Source organism: Strix uralensis, chromosome 6 (genome assembly GCF_047716275.1).
Source record: "Strix uralensis isolate ZFMK-TIS-50842 chromosome 6, bStrUra1, whole genome shotgun sequence".
NCBI classification, from domain to species: domain Eukaryota; kingdom Metazoa; phylum Chordata; class Aves; order Strigiformes; family Strigidae; genus Strix; species Strix uralensis.
The window spans coordinates 31,441,638-31,465,335 of NC_133977.1; the positions used below are offsets into that span (position 1 = coordinate 31,441,638).

At 36.7% G+C, this 23,698-nt stretch overlaps 1 protein-coding gene across 2 annotated transcripts in view; it reads left to right on the forward strand.

Annotated features, from left to right (window-relative positions):
• The window catches only part of PTPN4 (protein tyrosine phosphatase non-receptor type 4), a 120,913-nt gene that overhangs the window by 72,974 nt on the left and 24,241 nt on the right, over nt 1-23,698 (forward strand). For both annotated transcript variants that reach the window (XR_012629507.1, XM_074873559.1), the window contains exons 12-16: nt 2,992-3,164; nt 7,079-7,147; nt 14,125-14,259; nt 15,521-15,679; nt 21,974-22,133. Coding sequence is in view for 1 of the 2 variants with exons in the window: in XM_074873559.1 (XP_074729660.1) it covers nt 2,992-3,164; nt 7,079-7,147; nt 14,125-14,259; nt 15,521-15,679; nt 21,974-22,133 (696 nt within the window). In the remaining variant the exon portion in view is untranslated. The remainder of the gene's footprint in view (nt 1-2,991; nt 3,165-7,078; nt 7,148-14,124; nt 14,260-15,520; nt 15,680-21,973; nt 22,134-23,698) is intronic.

Genomic DNA, 23,698 nt, shown 5'->3' on the forward strand with positions numbered 1-23,698 from the left:
TGGCATTTAAGCTTCCACAGGACTTTTTTCCACTAATCATGGAATATCTTGAGTCTCTGGAGCATCTGCCACTTATAAAGTGCATGTCTTTTTGTCTCTCTCAGAGATGGGGGTAGGGAATTTTTGCTGTGTTCTGCGATTTATTTTTTTTTGTTTAGGCAAAGTGAAAGAGACCCACTAGAGAATATGTTTTTCAACCCAGTTTCTCTCCTGAGCGGTGAGAGATCTGCTCTGAAGTGCCTGTTTCAAAGCAGGCAAAGGTGGGTTTGAATGAGTGTCCCCACCCAAGGTGAATGTTCAAGGGCTGAGCTGTTGTGTGTGAGAGGGGCACCAATAATCATTCTGCTTTGTTGTTTGGGGTTTTTTTTCCCCTTTTAATAAAAGGAATGACAAACATGACTTAGATTTTACTTTGCCCCATCCCTCCAGTGTTTCTTGGATTCTATAGGTAGTCTGCCGTATGGGGTACATTTGTAAGGTTATGATTTAAATTAACATTTAAATAAATTTAAATTTAAATAAATTTAGATTTAAATAAACATGGTGGTATTTGGCTTACCTGTAGTTTCACGCCTGGACCAGGAGCCTCATCACTGATATTGCATTCCAGCTGCTTCACGCTTCCCCCCTCTGTAGCAAGCAGACTGTTTTCTCTAAAAGGAACCATGGACACAATTAGTAAGATATGGTAATTTCAGAGCAGAATCCAACTGTGACTCCCTGAGGTAGTGTCCTAGCTCTGTCTCAACAGACTTAAAACTCTGAAACACCTGTATGTCATTGTCATACCATGGAGCATTCAGCATCTTCCTGGAGCCTTGTGCTATAAAAACATTCTTGTAGGCTGCAGTATAACCATCCTGTTATTTTATGTGCTTTTGGCTAAAGTACCATGGACATTATAAATGTTGCCTTGGGGTCTTATGCTGAGCCCACACTGATTCAAACTTAGTATTTTCAGGGAAAACAGGGGCAATCTTATTCTAAATCCAGCTACCAGACAGCAGTAGAACCAGTGCTTTGCACCCCAGAATCGTCAGCAAAGATGAATTTCAAGTGCCCAACTTACATTTGGATATTACAGAACCTGCAAGGGTGGATAGGGAAAGGATGGGTGCACTTTGGAGCCAATATCTTGTACTCTTCTTTACCTTAAAGATTGATTCTTATCTGTAATTGAGATGAACGGTAGGGTTTGAGAATCAGTTCTCTCTGGGCTGCAATGAAAGCCTTAAAAGCTATGAATAGAACTATTGTTAAGGTACCTTTAAAGCTCTAACACACTAAATTCCTGTGAAAGTGCTGTTTCGAATTACAATTAAGCTGATCTAGCTGCAGCTCCTTCTCATCATGCGATACCAGCTCCTCCTTCATGCTTCATGCCTGATCTAGTGATCAGATTGTGGCATGAGAATCAGATCAGCTCGTTCTCTGGAATACAAACTAGGGGAAAACAGCAGGATATTTTTTTTCCTCCCCAACCTGTAATTATTATGCTTTGAGTGACATGAAAATGCGTGATCATCAGCTCATATAACTTGTCAAATTCTCTTTTCCGACAGTGTAAAAGGCTGACAGCATTAAAATTTGCTACACTGTGAGAACTTTTTGTTGGAATCTAAAATCTTAGCTGGTTCGTCCTTCATCCAGATGAGGCAGTCCATAATTTTACATGGTTGCTCTCTTGCAAAATAGTAATGTATCTTGTTTATGTTATTGTACATTTACATTGTTGATAAAGCCTTTTTTAACTGAATAGGTAATGGACTTAATTTCTGTTACCTTGTTTGTGACTTAATTTTTAAGTACTTCTGTTAACTTGTCTAGAAAATACAGGGAACAGTTGGCAATACTTGGAAATTAAGAAAAGAGATATAAGTAATTTTTGTAAATTCAAGTAAAATACCAGGTTTTGGTTTCTTGCATATAATTTCTTGAATTCCAACAATAGATACCCCAAATTTGCTGTTTACTTCTTAAATCCATTTCATTCCATTTAGACTAGATATTAGGAAGCACTTCTCTACAGAACGGGTTGTTAGGCATTGGAATGGGCTGCCCAGGGAGGTGGTGAGTCCCCACCCCTGGAGGTGTTTAAGAGTCGGGTCGACATATCATCGCTGAGGGATATGGTGTAGTTGGGAATTGTCAATGTTAGGTTAATGGTTGGACTGGATGATCTTCAAGGTCTTTTCCAACCTAGACGATTCTGTGATTCTTTATCCTAAATTCATCATGTGGCTGAAAATACAGTGTCGTTCTTAGCCATTAGTCACAATGACTTCCCAAATACAACACTGGGAGAAGAGTTGCAGGTCTATCTATGCCTTATATCTCAGCAAATCTAAAGATGAGCAGGCCAGCAAAAGCTTAACTTCGAAAAGGAGTTTACTGCTAACTGAAAACAGTTAAGGTGTGCTAAATGTTATGAAGAGAAAGCAGAGTCCTGATGATGTTTTCTGACCTGCAAAGGTTGTAATCAAGCTCCCTCAACAGGCAGAATAGCTTAGCTTGCTTTGCAATTTTGCTTCTTTCCTTTACCAGGAACTGAATTAATCATTTAGAAGTAGGCACATCAATTGCTCTTAAGATCAGTACTGGTTCCCAATCTCTAACTGGCATGTGTGCATGACAATTCGTTGTCTTAACTCTAGAAACAGGGAGGCATGTTGTCTCTGAGTTCTTGAGTCACAGAAATTTTTTAATGTAGTTTGGATCCTACCTTTTGGGACTATTTCTTCCCATCTAGACTTGTTTCAATATCACTAAACAGACTTAACTGTTGAGCAGGCTTATTATTTTTTTTAAAAAAAAAATCCTTTAAAGAAAATGTAGAGGTATTTTAAAAGGGTTTTTAATACATGAAGTTAATGTAAAATTAGAGAACCACTTCAAAAAGCATAATAAAACCCCAAAGCTAACAGTATTTATCTTAATTTCAGAAGTAACTGGGAATAATTTTTATCTGAAATAAATTTTTCTCATTTTTAGCATGAATCTAGAGAAACGTTACTGGGATTCAATATGGTGAATTACCGAGCATGTAAGAATTTGTGGAAAGCTTGTGTTGAACATCACACGTTCTTCCGTTTGGACAGACCGCTTCCCCCTCAGAAGAACTTTTTTGCACATTATTTCACTTTGGGTTCCAAGTTCCGGTACTGGTAAGTGCTGATTTGAAATACATGGGAAGGAACATAAGAGAACAGACAACTCATCAACAAACATAGGGAATTATTTAGAATCTATATCAAAAGGTGTCATAATTCAAGTAGCTTTTGAATCCTGCAACTGTTCCCCTCTCTTGTTGGCCTAAGTTTCAAATGTCAGTAATTTTCTAGGATAGCTTGGAAATATAATTATTGTATTATTAGTGGTTGTTATTGAGCTAATACTCTGAGATTGTCTCACAGGCTGCATTTCTTTGCCTGCTTACCTGCTGGGTTACGTTTATCTTAAAAATGTTGTCTCAGAACTTCAAAGTCTTTGACCTGGTATTTTTGAAAACTGGTGGATCTCAGATCTTGTGTGCAGCAACAGCAACAAAACAGACCTAAATAAAGATCAAATAGAAATCAATGAAAAGAAGGTTGTACAAATAAAGCCCACTTAAGCTAGATGCATACAAATAGGAACTAGGTGAAGACAAAAGACATACATGTTCTGCACCAAAACCAGAGGTTTAGAAAATGAGGATGAAATTAAGTCCATAACTTTTAAGGATGAACTTAACGTAATAGACAAAAAGCTTGGAGGTGCAAAGAATGACTATGGAATAACTATAAACCCCAAGTATAATTTCTATTCTAACAATGGCGTGGGTAGTGTTGGTTTTTAGTGTTTTATGCTTTTTATAAAAAAGAAAAAACATCTCAGTTCAGTAACTGAGTTAACTGTCTCTGCAAGTAATGCAGAATGCTGATGGCTTCAATTCTGCCTGAAGTAAGGAATAATGGAGCTACTAATAATCATCTGCCTAGAATGGCAACAGTGTCTGTGACGTACAACGAGAGATGATGAAAAGCTAGAAAATACAGTAACAGACTGTTTCTGTTACACTTGTGAATTGCATAAATGTATAAAGAGGAAAGTAATTCAGTGGCTAAATTCTTATACCATCTGTTTTTCTGACCAGCATTCACAGCCCCCATTTGAGAAACAGCCTTCTGTGATCCTGAACAGTGTTTGAGACTTGGTTCAGTGTTGCTGTAGTGAATTTAGGGGAGCTTTTTCATTTCTGTAAAGATTTTGAATTTGAATCGTTGTGGTTACTATTGCAGAATAGCTCTTTGATGATGACATTCAACTTATGTTAATGTAAGATGAAAAGGGAAACTGCATAAAAATGAAGAAGGTCATTAAAGTTAATGAAGCAGCCAAAAGGCTAGAATTTCTGCAAGTAGTTTGAGAGATTGTTTAGAGGCAGCCTAATAGTAGTAACATGGCACGCAAGGAGAGGTTAAGGGCACTGGGCTTGTTTAATCTGGTGAAGGAGGAAGCTAAGGGGGAATTTAGTGGCAAGCCTAAAGCTACTTCAAGGGCAGTGTCAGAAATGGAGCCAAACTTGTGCTGGTAGTGGCAGGTGATAGAACAAGGGGCAACAGCCACAAATTTCACCTTGAAGATTCTAGCTGGACATTAAGAAAAGTTTTTGGTTTGGTTTCTTTTTTTCTAGGAGGATAGTGCATTACTGGAACAAGTTACTCAGAGAGGTTGTGGGATCTCTATTTTTGGAGGCTTTCAAAACTTGGCTAGACAAAGCCATGGCCAGACATGACCTAGTGTTAGCAGGAGACTGGACTAGAGACTTCTAACCAACATTTCTATGATTAAAATGAACTAATAAAATACTAAACTCCCAGTGCTAGACAAAATTATCTCCAGTTTTGAAGAAATCAGACACATGAAATTGTTGAACTATTAAATATGTTACGTAATCTATTATTTCCATTGGACTAAAAGATTCTAATGCAGCAAATTTTAAAGCAAGTTTGTTAGTTTTAATTAAAAAAAAGCTTCCAGGAGGGATCAAGAAGACTACTGATGAGAAAATCTCACTTCTGTATATTGTCCTTGGATTTTCAAAGTGGTTCTGAGAGTATTCCTCAACAAATACTCGTTAAAGAAGTTAAACTGCCAAAACATGAAGAGTTTTATTGTATATTAGCAACTGTTTTAACCAGATGGGAGACAAGTAAGTCCCTTCTTCACAGTGAAGGGAAGTTACCATTGAAGTGGTACAGGTTTTTGTAGTAAAAGCTGAAGCTGACTGTAGAAAGTTTCGGTGGTATGTTGCAATGAGGGGTGAGTAGGCAATAAAATGGTAGATCGAGTTCAGAGTCCAAAAATGCAAAATAATCTACACAGGGAGAGAAGAGAGGAGGAACATCAATTATAAATAAGCTATTACTGTCTTGGAGCTTTGTATTTCTCTGAAAACATTAAATCAATTATTAGTAGCAGAGGAAGTTAAGTACAGGGTTAAGAGTTATTGGAAAGGTATAGAGGAAAATACAGATAGCTTACTGCTTTTTAGAGTTAAAAATGTATAAACCCAGGAAGTTAGCAGGCAGCAGGTTTGAAAAGAGAGATTTCTTAGAATCACAGCATGGCAGAGGTTGGAAGGCAGCTCTGGACACTGTCTAGTCCAATGTGCCCAGCCAGCCAGGTTTGAATGTCTCCAAGGATGGAGAGTCTGCACCGTCTCCAAGCAACCTAATCCAGTTTTTGACCACCTTCACAGTAAAAAAGTCTTTCCTGTTTTGTGGGGTGGTTTTTGTTGTTGTGGTTTCTGTGCCGCTCCCCCACCCCCACCCCCACCCCTTCTGTTTAAGTAGGATATCTCATATTTCAGTTTGTGCCCATTGCCTCTTGTTCTGTCTCTGTGCTCCCTTGAGAAGAGTCTGGTTGGGTTTTTTTTACTTCCTTCTTTAGGCATTTATACTCACTCATTTGATCCCCCTGAGCCTTCTCTTCCTGAGGCTGAACAGTCCCAGCTCTCTGAGCCTCTTCTCATACATCAGATGCTCCAGACCCTTAATTGTCTTTGCAGCCCTTTGCTTGACCGGAGGGACCCTGGAACTCAACACAGCACTCAAGATGTGGTCTCACCTGTGTTGAGTAAACCTGCTTTCCAGCCACTTGGCCCTCAGCCTGTGCATGGGGTTGTTCCTACGCAGGTGCAGGTCTTTGCATTTCCCTTTGCTGAATTTTATGAGATTCCAGTTGGCCCATTTCTCCAGCCTTCACACATCCAGTATTCCTGTAATACGAATGTGAAAACAGCTAATTATTCTTTGATTTCATAGTGTAAATGTCCCTGTAAGGGACAGAAAAGAGCAGAGTTGTAACTATCAGTATCCTTTTAGGACATGTATCATCTGACTCTGTGCTTTGGTCTGAATTTATAAATAGGGAAGTGGCTGCAAGAGGGAGTTTTGCTGGTATTTTGCCACCAATTCTTAACTGCTGATAGACACTCCAAAAAATTTGGTTTTTTTCCTAAAACAGAAATTATGAAATATTATAAAGGATCTTTGATTTGACACAAGACATCTGGTCTTATTTGAAAAGTCATCAAGTTCCAAGATGTAATATTGGTTTTGACAAGTTGCTTAGAAGAATACAATCCTGATGTGCTTATCTAATTTCTTCATGATATTTTGCTGAACTGAGTAGCGACTAAGTTATTAGCAATTCAGTGAATAGTTTAGGAGAAGTACGGAGCAGATGATGTACCTTTTGTGGCTATAACAGAAAAGATTATAGTGTTAAGCATTATCCAAAGATCCGAGCAGAACTTTCTTATCGCTTTGCATAAGAAGAAAAAGGAAGAGAAGGCTTTATGTTATGCCTAAAATTAATTGGTCTTTGTTACAGTTAGACTGTAATGGGCAAGAAGACCTACACTTCTACCAAATGCTTTCTAAAGTTACACTGTACTGAAGCTAGCCCAATTGCTTGAGCATGTCTGAAAATAGAATTTAGGGGGGTTTTTTTGAGATAGTTCAATTTTAAGCAAGAAATCGTTTTCCTAAGTTTGTTGCATTTAGTGGTTTGGTTTGGTTTTGTTTTCCAGTGGGAGAACAGAGGTCCAGTCTGTGCAATATGGTAAAGAAAGAGCAAACAAAGACAGGGTATTTGCAAGGTAAGCAATTTACATTTGTACAAGATCAGAAAGTCTTCTCTTTGTATCTTTTTAGATGCCATGGGGTCATTGTTTTCTTTCTCAAAAATGTAAAATAAAGAGCAACTGTTGGTGACTGTTGCTGGTGGCTTGACTTAATCATATTAAAGAGTTTAATTTTGGTATGGGAGAGTCTTTCTTTGGGTTGACCAGAAATGGGGGAGTATCTTACGGTGGAAAAATTTATAAGAGTATTCTTTAATATTTCCCTCTTTATATATTTTCAAAATTCCGAACAGCCTTCAGTCTGCATGGTTTGTTGTTACATGTACTAGCCCTCTTTGTGCTGTCTTATTGCAAAGAATGGTCTAACTGTTCCATTAAAATATTGAGTCAGTGAGTATGTTTTATCCCTGATAACAACCTACAACTGTACACACATATTTCCCTTAGAATAAGGTACTGAGAGTGTCTGTTTTGGTGAGAACAGCTTTATCACTATAGTCCCAATGAGTATTTTGCTATGAAGAATGTGACTGGGAGTGAGCTGCTTCTGAAGATATTCTGTCACAGAGCAGTTGGCTAATCATAGAATCTATTACTTAATTGTGTTTCAGAATCCTGAGGGCTTTAGTGATTACAAGAAAACAGTCAAGACATAGAGTTAGTTCTTCATTTAGAAATTATGATACAGTATTTAAAAGTAAAACTGCTGCTGCATGCATTTGGCAGTCTGCTCTGATCGTTAACAGAAAGAATCCTTATGGGGAGGGAGCATGCTCTGTGCTTTTTTTATGCCTATACTTTTACTGAGATGAGGAATGTTTTTAGCATAGTTACCCCTGAAGGAACTCTGGAGTTCAAATTTATGCTCGCAGACTTTTAGTAACAAGCCCAGCAACCTTTCTCAAGTGCCTGCAAACACTGTTTTTCACAGCATTGGTGAATTCTGCCTTGATTTCCTGCCCCTGCCCCTTCTATCCCCCTGTGTAATATAATATGATTTGAGTTTTTAGCTGGGCACACCATAAATACCCAGCTCCATATTAGAAGGATTTTGGGGCAGAAGTGCTGGGACATGTTTGTTCAACAGGTAGACTTTATAAGACCCATTTGTTCTGTGTGCTGTAGAATTATTTTTTTACTTTATTTAATTTACTTTGAGAGTCTGGTTAGATTTTTACTTGGGGCAACTTTTTTAGACTCAGAAGACTTAACATTGTGACAACTGAGTTTTATTTATTTAAATGACAGTTATGAATCAGTTAAAAACTATTTTTCTTGCTGCACTCTGAACTTGGCAATTCCCCACAAGTAGATTGGAGGAGAGCTGATACTTGGTTTTGAGGAGTATATTTATCCTTTCAGAAACTCTTATTCAGTAGATGGCACTCTTCCCTTTGCGTTAAAACTGCACAAGTGTTGCTGGATCACTTGTATTTTGTAATATATATTCTGGATAGAATTGAAAGCCATGACTAGAACAGCTCTGATGCTTTCTCAAGTCTTTTGTCTTTTTTTAATTAATAATGTACTTGGCTGTTCTGTCTTCAGTAATTTTGTCTTCCACTGTTGCTTTTAGATTAAGGAATGCAGCATTCATCCTCACCTTTTGAGTTGTTTAGTAATGTTGATGATTGATAAATGTCTGAGGCATATATGCATGTGTCAGTGAACTGAAATTAATGGCATATTGTAACAAATACACCTCAAAAGGCTTTTAATAGATTGTCTGTTTCTTCCTCCGCCCTCACCATCAGAGTGTGCAATTAATGCATTTTCAATTTTAAAGACTTTTAATATTTTATATTTCAAGTTTTGTCACCCTTGAAGACACTTCTAGAACACCATGTGGTTCAGGAAGCTTAATCTAAGAACATCATCTTTAATTCTTTGTCTTCTAAACATTTACATTTCAAGTTGAAATACTGAGTAGCTGCTAGCCCTTTTGGATTCATACAGAGGATAAATTTTGCTTTTTAAGGTTTTCCGGGTGTAAAGTGTTTTTTGTTCCTGGAACCTGCCTTTCTCTTTCTCAGTGTGTCTTTTTCAGACAAAGTTACCGTGTTGTTAAACAGCCTTTTAAGGTGTCCAGCAGTAGTCTTGTTTTGATTGCTTTTGAAAGTTCTGCTAGGTATTGGTTGCATTTTGCTATGAAACCAGGAGCATGCTAGCATTACAGTCTGGTCTGTCTTGAGAATTAAGTCAACACATTAAAAAAATTTGAATAATTACTGTTGCTTTTATTATTACCACATCAGGTAATAATACTCAAGATCAGTTAAAAGTTTTCAGGGTTTTTTTTTCTAGAGCTATCCAAATTTACACTCTGTTCTCTTATCAATATCTAACTAGAAACTGGCTTATTTGAACTAATACTGTCAAAGCAAACTTTTGAATTATTTCATTGTAAGAAAATAACACCGATAGTTATATTGAGATGTCATTTGAGTGATCTATTTGTTCTAAGTTGGGAGATGGTGGTTGCCACAAGTAATGATCATCTAGCCTTTGCACACTGAGTGGAACATAGATACAGAGCACAAAACATGGAAATAATATTTCTTAACAGCCATTTGAATAAAAACAGCAGTTATAACCTACAATTAGCAGACTTAGCTGTTTGTCCTTGGGATTTTACTTTAAAATTAGCTGAAGTAGTATTAATGGATTATTTTTTTTCCAAGTCATAAAAACATTTAAAATTAATTTTAAAAAATGGAATTTATTACTGCAAAGGAGGTAGTCTGTAATCAATTTGACACATTTTGTAGATGCTGTTGTCTTAATCTTGATGCAGCATTTAGAAGACTGTTGCTGCAGTTATTTAGATTTTTACTTTGTTTTTTCATCTTCATTACAGCTCTTCTCTTGGCCTCATTGTTGCACGATATTCACAACCCAAGAAAACCCATAAGATTTCCCAGGAGCATAATAAAAAGTGAAAGTAGATAATAAAAGTGAAAAAAGTTCGATCAAGTTATGAATTGAGAGATTTCTTAAAGAGCACTGTTCTCTCTCAGAGGCCTTGCAAAATATTGTGGTTCTGTTCAGTTCTGATGGTGTGTACTGGAGCTGAGAGAAGGTAGTTTATTCACATTGTAAGATAGTGAGTGGGTATCTCAGTCAGCCGTTAGTATTTACAGACTCCCTATCATTAAGTTGCAATCTCTGTTTCCAAAAATCCAATCTTGCTTCAACCATGCATTTGTTCAGGTTAATTAAATAATTCCTCAGTTGCTTTAAATTGCGTGTGTCATTTGTGGTGTATCTGCAGATTTGTATATAGTTTCAGTCCCTTGGTCTGAAGCAGTAGTTGCCAGTTTTGCTCAGAAATACATTCCCTGTATTCCTTGTCAAAATACAAAGCAAGGCTGTGGCTCCAGGTTATATTTCTTTTTGGGACAGAAATGATTTAAAAGATTCCCACCTGTATTAGCAAACAATACCTCCTTTCTTCCCTAGCTCCTGTGAGAATTTAGCACTTCAGCTGTATGGGATGCAAAACAAATTCTGTCTTCGAAAGCTTTTGTGTACTGTAGCTGAGCTAATATAATTTGTCATGCTTTTTTTTAGTTGCATTATGTAATTTCATGCCTGCTACTTGTTTTTTTGTATTTGACATAGCATCACAGCTCATAAGACTGTTCTTGATTTTGGAGGCAGGTAAAGTTTTTGGACTCTGTCCCTACATAGATAGGATGACTTCTAACTTTTTTAGGAATGTCTTCACAGATAAACCCAAAATTAAAGCTAAAAATAGTTCACTCTGTTAACTAGCAGTGCCCTGTACTGGGGTGCAATAGAAGCATCCAGACTGAGCAGACAAACGTGGAATTTAGAATTTCAAAGTCTATCAAAACATTTCAAAAGTTTTTTACAGCTTACTTTCCCCCTCCCATCTCCTCAGCAGCATTCTGGCATGAGAAAATTATTTGAATTTTGTAAGCAATTAGTGATACAGGAGAAATTTGCAGGAATATTTCACAACATATCTTAAGTATTATTTTTTTATTAACTTATTGTTAGATTTAGAAGTGTTGGCAGGAGAACTAGTATCAAAAAGCCACAGCAGTGAGAAGTTTGGTGCTGCAGTGTGGTAATTTTTTCTTTGAAATTTCTGCAAAGACAGGAAATGGAGGCAACAAACATGAGTGGGTGGGACTCTGAGGTTAGATCTGCTAATAAAATAATTGAAACAAACCTTTGCTGATAAATGCTGCAGCTGTTTATCATGGTAGTAAGGTATTAAGATCAGACCCTATCCACAGTAAAAGGTGAGTTTTCTTAACACTGGATAATTTTTTTTGATAGTAAAGAAGGTGGTGCTTTTCTCATTTTAAAGTTTTGTTCATTTGTTACATAGATTGAGGAAGTGTTCAAAAATGTAGTTACAAACTATGACTTAAGATATAATGCAGTGGGGTTTCTTTGAAACAGTCAAAAATGTAGTTTTTGGAAGAATTTTTTTTTCCCCTGCCTATAGACTTTTGTTTCTTTGTAGTTTATTTTGTTTTATACAGGCAAGGATAGTGCACTTTCACTGTTGTTGCACGTCTTTTTTAAAAAAAAATCCACCAACTTTCCTATATTCCGCTTGTTGCTTTTTCACTGAAGGTAAATAAGGTTCAATAGCTGCCTTTATATGTCTGTTAGAAAATACTGTATCTGCAGTCCTGTATTTACCTAATTGAGCCTTGATCATACTATGTTCCTCTGCATTTTTCCCTCAGCCCATTCTTTGGTTAGTAGAATCCACCTCTTGGCACAGCTGGCTCTTGCTGCTAATCTGCTGGCTGCAAGCATGCTGCCAGCAAAGTCTAGCTAATGATAGCTTTGATTAATAAAAGAATAATGAACAGATAACATTAGACGTGCATTTCAGTTCTGCCAGTTTCTTATTATTTTACCTGTTCAGAACTGCTCAAATTTGCTGTTTGTGAAGTAAAACATCTAAGGGATTTGAGTTGCTCACATTTGCAACAAATTACAGAAATTGAAATGTTGGCTTGATTGACATGATATCAAGCTAATTACTTTTTAAATCAAATCAATACCGCTTAAATACAGTGAAGCATGCTAATAAACCTGATGTGTTTTTTTTCTCAGGAACTAAATAATTGATATTTTCCCTGTTCTCAAATATCAACATACTATTAGATATTTTCCCAGGTGGAATAAGACCTGAAACAGTAGTATTTAGAATAGCCCATCTCACTTAACTGTCTGAAATTTGTCAACTGTTATTCAATAAGTCTTTAGAGCAGCACATGTTCAGAACTGCTTGGGGATGTAAAAAGAAAAATAAACCCTCCACACGCAGATCACCACTCCTCTATTCTCCAACAAACACTGTTGACATCAGCAGGACTTATGTATTTCTGCATGTGAAGATAGATTATCTGATATGACAGTTGGTTATTGTTGTAGATTTTTTTCGTAAAATTGAGGACAGTCTGCTTAAGGTCGTGGCTTGCATTGAGAAGCAAAAATGTATTTTTAACTAAGGTTCTCATTTTCAGAAGGATGTAATTTGTGTGAAGGTAGTTCCTTAATTTCTCAAAGTTCCTCCTTGCTGGACTTGCATTTCCAGTAAATCAGTAAGGTGATAGTGATGAAGATAAATAACAGTTATCATGTGTCCCAAGGACAGCAAAGGCAGAAGTTATTTTGTGATATGGGCGTATGGAGCTGGGGAAAGAAACGAAGGAGTTACGCTGATACAATAATATGGTGTCACCTCATTGTGCAAGGCCAGAAAGTAGAGAAGAGTATAGTGATAGAATATAAATGTAAATGGGAATGAAATGAGCACGGCACAAAAGACTGATGAAATTGAGGTGTCACTGGAACAAGAGAGGGTTGGGTAATGATAGAGGAGGAATTTCAGCTATATAGTACCGTCAAAATAGTAGAAGTGAAAACCCAGCAACGCAAAATACACAGGACATTTAAGGATTGCTTAAAAGAATTTTTGTTGTGGGCTAAAGAATTTTCAGTTGAAAACAACAAACAGCAAAAGTCTGGGTATGTTTAGTTGCAGGATGACAACCATCCAATGTGATGCTAAGAAAAAAGCAACCACGATTCTTGGATGATTCATTTGATCATTTCCAGTGTAAAAGGGAGGTATAGTATTTCATGAGAGATTGCAAGTATGGTCTAATTTGTGCTTAAGAAATAGGTGAAAGAAACAGCAGAAGGGGACTGTAGGTATCCTGGGATGACTGGAGAATGAGAAGAAAAAGTTTCCTCAATATCGAGAAAGGGCAACAAGTAGAAAATACAACACCTTTTGTATAAAACCACTGGTGATAATGATCTTTAACCTGAAGGACATTTCTGTCACAAAACCAAATGAAGTTTGGTTACCCACAAAGAAGTTTAAATAGGATGATTGCATCTGCCTTACAGGTGACAGAACATGTTCTGGAAGAAAGCATGTCTCCTTGATGGAAATCCCTGATGAGTAAACAAAACTCTGTAGCTCTGTTGCTGTGTTGGTGATTACCCCATTTTCCGTTCTTCAGAATCTTTGAGAGGTTTTTTGGGCTGATGCTTCCACTGCTTTATTTTTCCTGAGATGGCTGAATAGTTGTGTTACTTAGAAGGTTTTTTTCTTGGGTTTTTTCTCCACCATTTTTAAGTTCAGACCTCTCAATGACTATTGTGTTTGAGTCAGATTCTCTTTGAGGCATTAGAAATGCCTAGTGAAGTTTAGTGGTTCCTCTTCCATCTTGCCTGTCTCCCTCCAAGCCAACAGTATTTTATGACTGTATTTCATTGATGTTCTTGTACAAAGTACAGAAAATGAAGTACAATATATTGAGAAAATACAGAACTGCCCATGTAAATATAGTTTTGTGTTACTACATTTCCGTTCTTCCATATAATTTAGCTTCTTATAATAGAACATCAGTTTCACTGTGGTGAATTTTATGTAAGTTTTTTCTTACCTCATATAATTTTTGGTTAGTCATTTTACATTTTTCTTCTAGATCCCCCAGTAAACCCTTGGCACGGAAATTAATGAGTGGGATGGACTGGGAAGTAGTGAGTAGGAACTCACTGTCCGATGATAGGTTGGAAACACAGAGCTTACCATCACGGTCTCCACCTGGAACCCCAAATCAGTAAGTAGCGTCGAATCTTCTCTCCCTAGAAGTGACTGTCTACCTCTAATGTGAGTGACCTACTTGTGTAATAAAAGGATTAATGCATTACAGACACAAATAACTTGACAAGTTATGTGATGGTCTTCTGGAACATTTCGCTCCAGACAAGAGAAACTATTTGGGGGTGAATTTTAGGTGCTTCTCACTCAAACTGTAAAAAGTGTAAGATGTAGCACTCTACCCTAAATTTGAGAGCTTGAGTTTTCTCAAACACAGTTAAAACTAAATGATGCATTTGGCTAAGAAAAAAAAGCTGATAATAAAATCTGTGTAGCATATTCAAAATAATTGATTCTGGTTAATACCCCTTCTTAAAACATTGGGGAAAATTACTTAATCAGAAATCCTTGTAGGTTTATTCCTCTCAATTCTTCTGCATTTTCTTTCAAATCTCCCTCTTTTTGCATGCAACAGAGCTTTCTGTTTTATGTTTATAGCTAGTGAAAAACTGTTCCTGATTTCCTTCAGAAAATAACCAATTTTCTCAGTGTGCTGAAACTGGCTTAAGAATCAGTTTTACCCAATTTTGTATTGCATAAACCAGAAGGTTTTAAGATTCTTTGGCATTGCAACACGTTATTCAAAAGACTGTATTTGTATATATCTGTAGCATTTAAAAATTGTAAAAATTGTGTAACAATGATGCTTATAGCATAAAATAACTTAATCATGTGTGTTTCAAAGCATTTTAAGAAAGATGCCTGTGTCACTATGCTAGTTTTCAAATGGGAAAATTTTGGGTCACAGAAATAAGAGTCTCAGTGCAAAGCTTACGGTCCTTCTAGGAGATGTGGGGGATAAAATGTTCATCTGTCCTGGTTTAAGGTTAAGTTCTGCATGAGCAGAGACAGGATTTTTTTTTTTTTCATGGGGATTCATTTTTCCTCTCATTGACTGGACTGTCATTCCAGTAGCCTGTTCATTGGACCATAATGCTTTCAGACTTATTTAGTTTAAAAAAAATAAAGTAGCCATTTAGTGTTTATGAAAATAATTTTTGAACACTTCTGAAAAAAATTATCAAATATAACATGTTAATCTGACAACAGAATTGCTTCAGTGTTTTTTGAAACCTCAAATTATTTAATAAGAATATGTATATGAACATATGCTTGCACTGAGAGGAAATAATTATTTTAGCATTCCTTTGTAGTGATATAAAAAAGTAGATTAATAATAATATTATTTTCACGTTGCACTCCTATGCTTTCCTTCTTAGTCGCAACTCTGCCTTCACTCAAGAAGGAGCCCGGTTACGACCTTCATCAGTTGGACATTTAGTGGACCATGTAGTTCACACTTCCCCGAGTGAAGTATTTGTAAATCACAGATCTCCATCTTCCACCCAAGCTAATAGCATCATACTGGAATCATCACCGTAAGTTCTGCTGGTCGTTACTATATGGTAGCATGCAGGGCTTCTGAAGATAAGTCAGAAGTCTTCACCGTTAAGAATTTAGTGTTTAAATATTTGGGTCAGGGAGAGCCAGAAAATCTAATAAAAAGGTAGTTGGTTTTTAGGGAGCATTCTTACAGGTCTTACTGAGAATTAAATGATACAGAGGTAAAGACCTGTATCTGACATGTTCCTGGTGCAGGATTACAATACCTTCTGCACCTACCCACTCAAAATGTGCATTTGTTGTAATGTGACCATTAGTGTCTGGATGTGGAAGTAAAAGTTATTTTTTTGATAGAACTGAAGTATGCTGTTTCATGATAAAAGTTTTTTAATTCCTGTGAGTTTGGAAATTTTGCTTTTTGTTGAGGCACAGAAGTAGGAGTGAGCTTTACAAATTACTTAGCCAAAATACCTTTTTAGCACACTAGTATTCTGAGGTTTGTAGTATGTTTTGTATGTTGTTATAGAGTATATCTTTACTTTTTTAAGATAGTGCTATCAGACTTCTTTTCTGTTATGCTGAATATTCCTGATACTGTAAGTTTACTGTGCTATGGTGGGCAAAATAAAATATTATTGTGTATCAAGTCCAGAAGGATGACAGACAAAAAAGCCCACTGAGTTATTCAAAGATTTGAAGTACTCAGTAACTTGTGGCCAGAGTACAAATTAATTGGGGAAAAAAGATGCACAATATACACCTTATTAACACTGCCACTGTACCTTCTTATATGTAGCTCTACATGTAATGCTAAACTTGCCCTCATAATTTTGCATAATCTCTGTTAGCAAGGAAATGGTTTCAGTGAGAACTATAAAACAGCACATAGATAATTACATGTTTATGAACAAATTGTGTGTCTCGGGGAAAAATTACTCTGGGAAGATATTTGAACACAATTTTAAAACCTTGCTTGGACTGTACCTTCAGTTTTAACAACAGTGTGTAACTTTCAGGAGGGAAATAGAATACAAAATTTTTAAAGTTTTGTAAAATAACACAACACTTTTTATGATAGGATACAATAGATATGATTTGACCATTAGCTAGTTATTTAGCTTTCAGAGTTATAAAACAGTAATTTGGCCTTTTAATATAAAATCCCCTTGTTTTGGTGGGTTTTTTTGACCTACTCACATGTCAAGGGAGTCTCAAAACTGGAACACTTATGAATCTTTTCTTATGCTAGAGTTTTGCTGTACAAAGGCCACAGACGGTCAGGTTCCTTCTGTTCCAAGACTTCCAGCTGAAGTCAGTTACAAGAAACACTGAATGGTAGAGTGATACAGTGAAGTAAACACAGATCTTAAATATTGTCTTTTATTCATATGCCCTTATGATAAGTTATGTTGTAAAAGATGTTCCTGGGTGTCCTTGGGATTTGTTTATTTAATACCTGATTTCTTGTGTAAGTCACCATAGAAATGAGTCTTAAAGAGAGGAAGTGGTTTTGTAAATTAGTTATGCAACTATGACTGTTCTTTTTTATGATTTTTCACTTTTTATGCCCAAGCAGAAAAACTATTGCTCTTCCATCACTAAGTTTTGCTTTTTGTTTTTTCCCTTGTTGGAAGTCTACAAGTGGAATTTAATCTCCCAGTATAGTTATCTAGCATAAGATATTTTTAAACAATGAGGAAGTTGACTCTCAAAAATACCTGAACCCCATTAGGGTCTTCTGAAACTTTCAGGTGATTATATTGATTCAAGATTTTGAGATTTATGGAAGAAAGTAGTAGTCATGAGGTTCATATTAGCTGTATAATTTAAAATTATAGAATCATAGAATGGTTTGGGTTGGAAGGGACCTTCAAGATCATCTAGTTCCAACCCCCCTGCCATGGGCAGGGACACCTTCCACTAGACCAGGTTGCTCAAAGCCCCATCCAACCTGGCCTTGAACAGTTCCAGGGAGGGGGCAGCTACAGCTTCTCTGGGCAACCTGTTCCGGTGAAGAATGTCTTCCTTATATCTAATCTAAAACAACCCTCTCTCAGTTTAAAACTGTTACCCCTCATCCTAACCCTGCACTCCCTGATAAAGAGTCCCCTCCACATCTTTCCTGTAGCTCCCTTTAAGTACTGGAAGGCCACTATAAGGTCTCCCTGGAGCCTTCTCTTCTCCAGGCTGAACAACCCCAACTCTCTCAGACAGTCCTCACAGGAGAGGTGCTCCAGCCCCCTGATCATCTTCATGCCCTCTGGAACCACTCAAGCAGGTCCATGTCCTTATGTTGGGGGCCCCAGAGCTGGACACAGCACTGCAGGTGGGGTCTCATGAGAGCAGAGTAGAGGGGCAGAATCCACTCCCTCGACCTGCTGGCCACAATCCACTTGATGCAGCCCAGGTCACGGTTGGCTTTCTGGGCTGCAAGTGCACATTGCTGGCTCATAGTCAGTTTTCCATCCAAGTCCTTCTCCACAGGGCTGCTCTCAATCCCCTCATCACCCAGCCTGTATTTGTGCTTGGGTTTGCCCCAACCCATGTGCAGGACATTGCACTTGGCCTTGTTGAACTTCATGAGGTTTGCATGGTCCCACCTCTCCAGCCTGTCCAGGTCCCTCTGGATGGCAGCCCTTCCCTCCAGCATGTCAACCACACCACTCAGCTTGGTGTCATCAGCAAACTCACTGAGGGTGCCCTCAATCCCACTGTCCATATCACCAACAAAGGTGTTAAACAGCGCCAGTCCCAACACCGACCCCTGCAGAACACCACTTGTTACTGGTCTTCACTTGGACATTGAGCTGTTGACCACAATTCCTTGAGTGCGCCCATCCAGCCAATTCCTTATCCACTGAGTGGTCCATCTGTCAAATCTATGTCTCTCCAATTTAGAGACATGGATGTCATGTGGGACAGTGTCAGATGCTTTGCACAAGTCCAGGTAGATGATGTCAGTGGCTCTTGCCTTATCCACCAGCACTGTAACCCCATTGTACAAGACCACCAGATTTGTCAGGCATGATTTGCCCTTATTGAAGCTGTATGTGATAATGTTCTACAGTCCAAAAAATGGTTTCTTAAAAAATTTGACCTTTCTGAGTGAAAAGATTTGAGTAGTCCATCTGCTAATTTGCTGGGAATTTTTATTTATTGATTAAATTTACATATGTAAGAAAGTCAGAGGGGCTAACCTGACAGGCAGTAGGTTTAGTGATCTCTCTGAGCTTGGAGTCAACATAGCAAAAGAAATTAGTGTTTCAGTGCAGTTTAGAAGGATATTATAGCTTAGCCAATACAACCTTTAATTCCACATTTTTTTCTTCATCTGCATGTGCTGTTCAAAACTAAATTGAGAGATTTCTGCTTGTAGTTCCCTGAGGTAATTATAACCTTAAATTCCAAAAGCATATAATGTGTTCAGTTTAATAAATGTATAGGGGTGCATATGAAACTTTTGCTTAATAAATTAAAAGGTCAGACTGGATATCTGAAACAAAAATACCTAAAGCTTGTCAGTGCCAGGGTTTGTGTGTTATTTTATTATTATGTAAATTACTGAATGCAGTAACAGAGAGCTGCTTTGCCTGCAAAATAGGCTGCTTTCACTGCCATTGTCTAAGCATTCATAAGGAAATTCAAAGCTGACTGGGCAAATATAAAGCAATGAAGTTTTTGCCCAAGGCTTGATTGTTAGTTCTCACAATTCATTATGCTAATATATTATAGTACTTGCATTGCTGCTTCTAAAATGCTCATTTAAGTAACTTTTCAAATCTTTTCTTAAGTTTGTATGTTCGGTAGGAATTTATTTGTGTTTGTTGACATGTATGTACAGACACGTAGTCAAACACAAGATCCCATCTATTTCTTTTATTGGAATGACTTCTTTTGTGTCTCTGATCACGTTCTCTGTTCCTTTTTTATTCAGTTTAGAACTCTCAGGAATAATTGTTTGAAGGAAAATACATAACTGTGTTGCCCTTCACTTAAAAGGCTGAATAATTTGTGCTGGCCAGACTTAAATGAATAAATACATAGGCAGTTAAAAAGCTCTGGATGACCTTTGTGAGTCAATGTCTAAATAACTTATAGCTGCCTTGAAAATTTATTTTGCAAATTTTGGCGATCATCGTATTTTTCTCTTTCTCCACAAAAATTAATTTGGAAAAGCTGCTTATCCTGAAAAATAAAATATAAGGATGATATGCTTTTTTTTTACTGTCACTTGCATTGAAAAGTGTTAAGAAAAATTATTTTTATTCCCTAGTCTGTTCTGAACATGAGATTCTCCAGACATCAGATACTGAATAATTAGTACTTTTTTTTCTTCTAACACTGCGTGAAAAAAAATATTTTTCTGAAAGTTGAAATTAAGCAAAAACATACAGAAAAAATATTGTTAGGATATTTTCAAATATGCTGTTTTCATACACTGACAAAAAATTATCAATATTTTGTTTTCTAAGAAAATTGACTAATTTTTAAAAACTGAAATGGAAAATGTGTGGTTCTTCAAAGTGAAATGTTCTATTTCCCATTCAGTTTTCATGCTTTTTGAAAGAGGTTAATCCTTTATTTGAAATCATTGTAGACAATTGTCATCTGATTTTTTTTTTTTTGGTTTTATTTGAAAACATGTATCTAGTATCTGCCTTTCTTTACTTGCATAGAAACAAATTATATGGTATGGAATTTAATGTGTGCCTTAGGTTTTCTAACTTTCAGCACCTTGAAATATTATGCTGTTTTGTAATGAGTCTTACCCTGCTAACAGTTTACTGTGGCTAGACCAGTTAAATACAGTAGGACTACTCATGTGGTTACCTGTGCTTTTTAGAAGGATGTTATGCTATGAGTTACTGCTGCAGCTTGCTGATAACAAAAGGGGCAGTGTCCTATTTCTGGCTTCTGGGAGTGTACTTCCCTCCCTGCGCGGTGGCCGACCCTGTGATGAACGAGTTCACCTTGTTGAACTAGCAGAGAGCTACCCAGACTTGTCCAAAAAGTCGGTGTATTTTTGATTGCTTGGTAAACTGCTTTAGCCAAGGGAGGAGCACCAGAGCGCTTCAAGGAGAAGGGGCCATGGGTGTGAGCAAAAGGAAGAACGGAGGCACCCAGTTTTGGTGGTAGTGGTTTTTTTAGATTTAGCTGTAACCTGTAACTTCATTCTTGGTGGTTTTTGGATTTGCCACTAGTACCAGTGGGCTGTTGTCATAAGTCATTAAATTACTTAATAATACCTTTTAATGTGGTTCATGGGGAGGAAGGCATGTATCCTGGTTGGTATTTAGAAACTGGCATTCAAGCTAAGTTAGTGGGAATTATGTGCTAACTGCACTTTCGGGCCTTCAAAATGTTCTTCTTAATTCTTAAATATAAAGCCATATAATGAAAGATGAATCATATATTTATGTAATACAAATTATACAGTTAAGCTTTTATTCCAAAAGGACTAATAAAGGAAATTATCCATATTATACATAAACACAGAGAACATTTTTATTAATCTACAGTAGAGTGCTTGAAGATCTAAAACAGAAATAGAACTTTCTACTATTTCATCTTCAGTAATGGTGTTATAACTCAACTAAAAAATGCATGCAATGAACGCAATTTTTACAGATGTTTCAAAGCTGTGCATGTTTCAAGGGGGAATATGTTCAAGAGGGGGAGAAAACAAAGTTATCTTGAAATGTATACATATACTTTTAAATTGAAAAATTAAAATTTAACACTGTCATCTCTAGTGGTCTTTTCATATAAATGCAGGGGGACAGTTGAGTTGTCTTCAACTTGCACTCCTCCTGTTTTTAGATCAAAAGCCAAACCTAGTGTGGGAGCGCTTTATTATGCTGCTTGTGTCTGTTTTTAAGATTTAAATTGCGGGTATTAATTTAAGATGCAAACTAATTGATTTTCCTACTGAGGAAAACACAGTAAGTGACATACCTATTCTGGAATTTTTATTTTTAAGTGAGAGTGCAGAGTATAAATACAGTGAATTTTATAATATTCCAATATAAAGTGAGTTAAGAGTGCTAAAACTAGTTTTTTAAAAAAAAAAAAAAAAAAAAAAATCATGTACCAGATGAGCTTACTGGTTCTGTGTACAGTTGCTTCTCAAGAAAAAAGCAGTAACATGTCCAAACATACACTTCCAATATATTTCTCCACAGTATATTTTTTAGATTCTAAAAATACATACAGATATCCAGCTTTCAAACTCTTGAGTTTCTTCTAGGATTTTCAGTTTATTTGGAACCCTGAAAGAACTGTCAATATCTCATGATCATTCCACTTCATACTTCTATTTTGGTATTTAGATCTCAAGAGACTCCTATAGATGGGCAGCCTCCTGCATTACCACCCAAACAATTTAAAAAGAACAGTTGGAACCAAATTCATCATTCACACTCACAGCAAGAACTGGATAACCATATTAATGAAACATTTGATGTTCCTGCATCACCTGAAAAATCCACAGTAAGTTTTTACATCCAGTTTAACCATTCTGCTTTTTATTGGAAAGTTAGTCCTACTTTTCATGAGCTTGGTTCCGATGCATTTTAGAGAGTTGTTGTGTTTGTGCATCACATTGCAACATTTCCATTATACATACTGTCTCTTTGCTAGCTCCCACTGTTTTTTCCACATGCTGGAGTCAGTCCTTTGACAGTTGTCATCAAATGACTGCATTGGGATGGATATGCAGACATTTTGAACATTAGCTTTTCAGCACATGCAGAAATTTCCAACTAACCTCTTTGAGAAGTCATTTACCATCAGTTTTAAAGAAGACATCACAGACACTACCACTGGTGTTTAATCTAGCTTTTATCAAAAAGATGAAACTGAAAGTGCTTGCCAGCTGCTAGAGTAGTTTTGTCAGGAGAGGCTTCTTGAATCTGTGGTTGCATTTTTCATCAGAATTTCCAAGCAAGAGACTCTGCCAAGAGATTTGTGACCATAAATGTAAAAATCTGAGCAAAAGTTCTTTTTACACACTTCAGCACATGCTTAGATGAGTAAGCTAGTCTGTTGATTATTGTCTGACTGAGGTGAGATCTCATTGACCAGTTTGTAATTTTTGTCCTTCAATGGTTCTTGGTTTTATACTGATGTGGGACAAGAAACGTTTTGCAGGATGGGAAAACTGTTTAACATCCAGATATAGCAAATACTGTATAAACAGTTTTGCCAACCTCAAACATATGAAATTATGAGTCAGTTCCCAAAATTGGTTTATTTTTATTTGAATTCTGAACTCCAAGCCTACGGTGTTTCTCTCAGGCCTTGTTACGAAGTTAAGATTCCCATAAAACCCATATTTAATTTCATAGCTGGGGTTTTAATAAAACACACTAAAGTGAAACTTTTAAATTTATGAGCGTTTTGGGAATGTTGTAAAAAAATTAGCTTTAATTAAATAATGAAACAGGATTTTTAACAACTTTGTCTTCTGTAAGTGCTTACCTGAGTCATACTGAAGTACTGTTCTGTTTTGAAAGATAACACTACTCATCAAGTTTTTCTGCTCTGTATTCAGTTATCATTACCAAATTGACAAAAATAACTTTCAGTTGTTTTTTTAACTCCTTTTGGTTCTGCAAAACCAACACAGCTGTGTGAGAATGAGATTCTTTTTTCACTGTGCATTGTCAGTGTGATTGTTTGCTGAGGTCCAATGGGCCACATTTATGCAGCCTCAGTCAAGGCAGTACACTGTTGTAATTGAAGATCTAATTTGGTTTGCTGATGGCTTTTTATTTTGGGTGTTAGAGAAGAAGGAACGGAGCATGACTCTGAAATTTTGTAAAGCTGTAGATTTAGGATTTGGAATATGTTGAGGTTTTTTTTTGAAGTTGCTTTTTTGACCAAAATGTGCTTCAGGTTCCTGCACCACTGAAGTCTCTTCTCCTGCTCCATTTTAACTATTTTAAGGAAAACCCCTCACCATTTTGACTTCATTTAGCTATTGGATTTCATTCATCTGTTGTATGTATGGAGACTCTATTTAGAAAGGTAGTAGGACAGGTATGGAATGACAA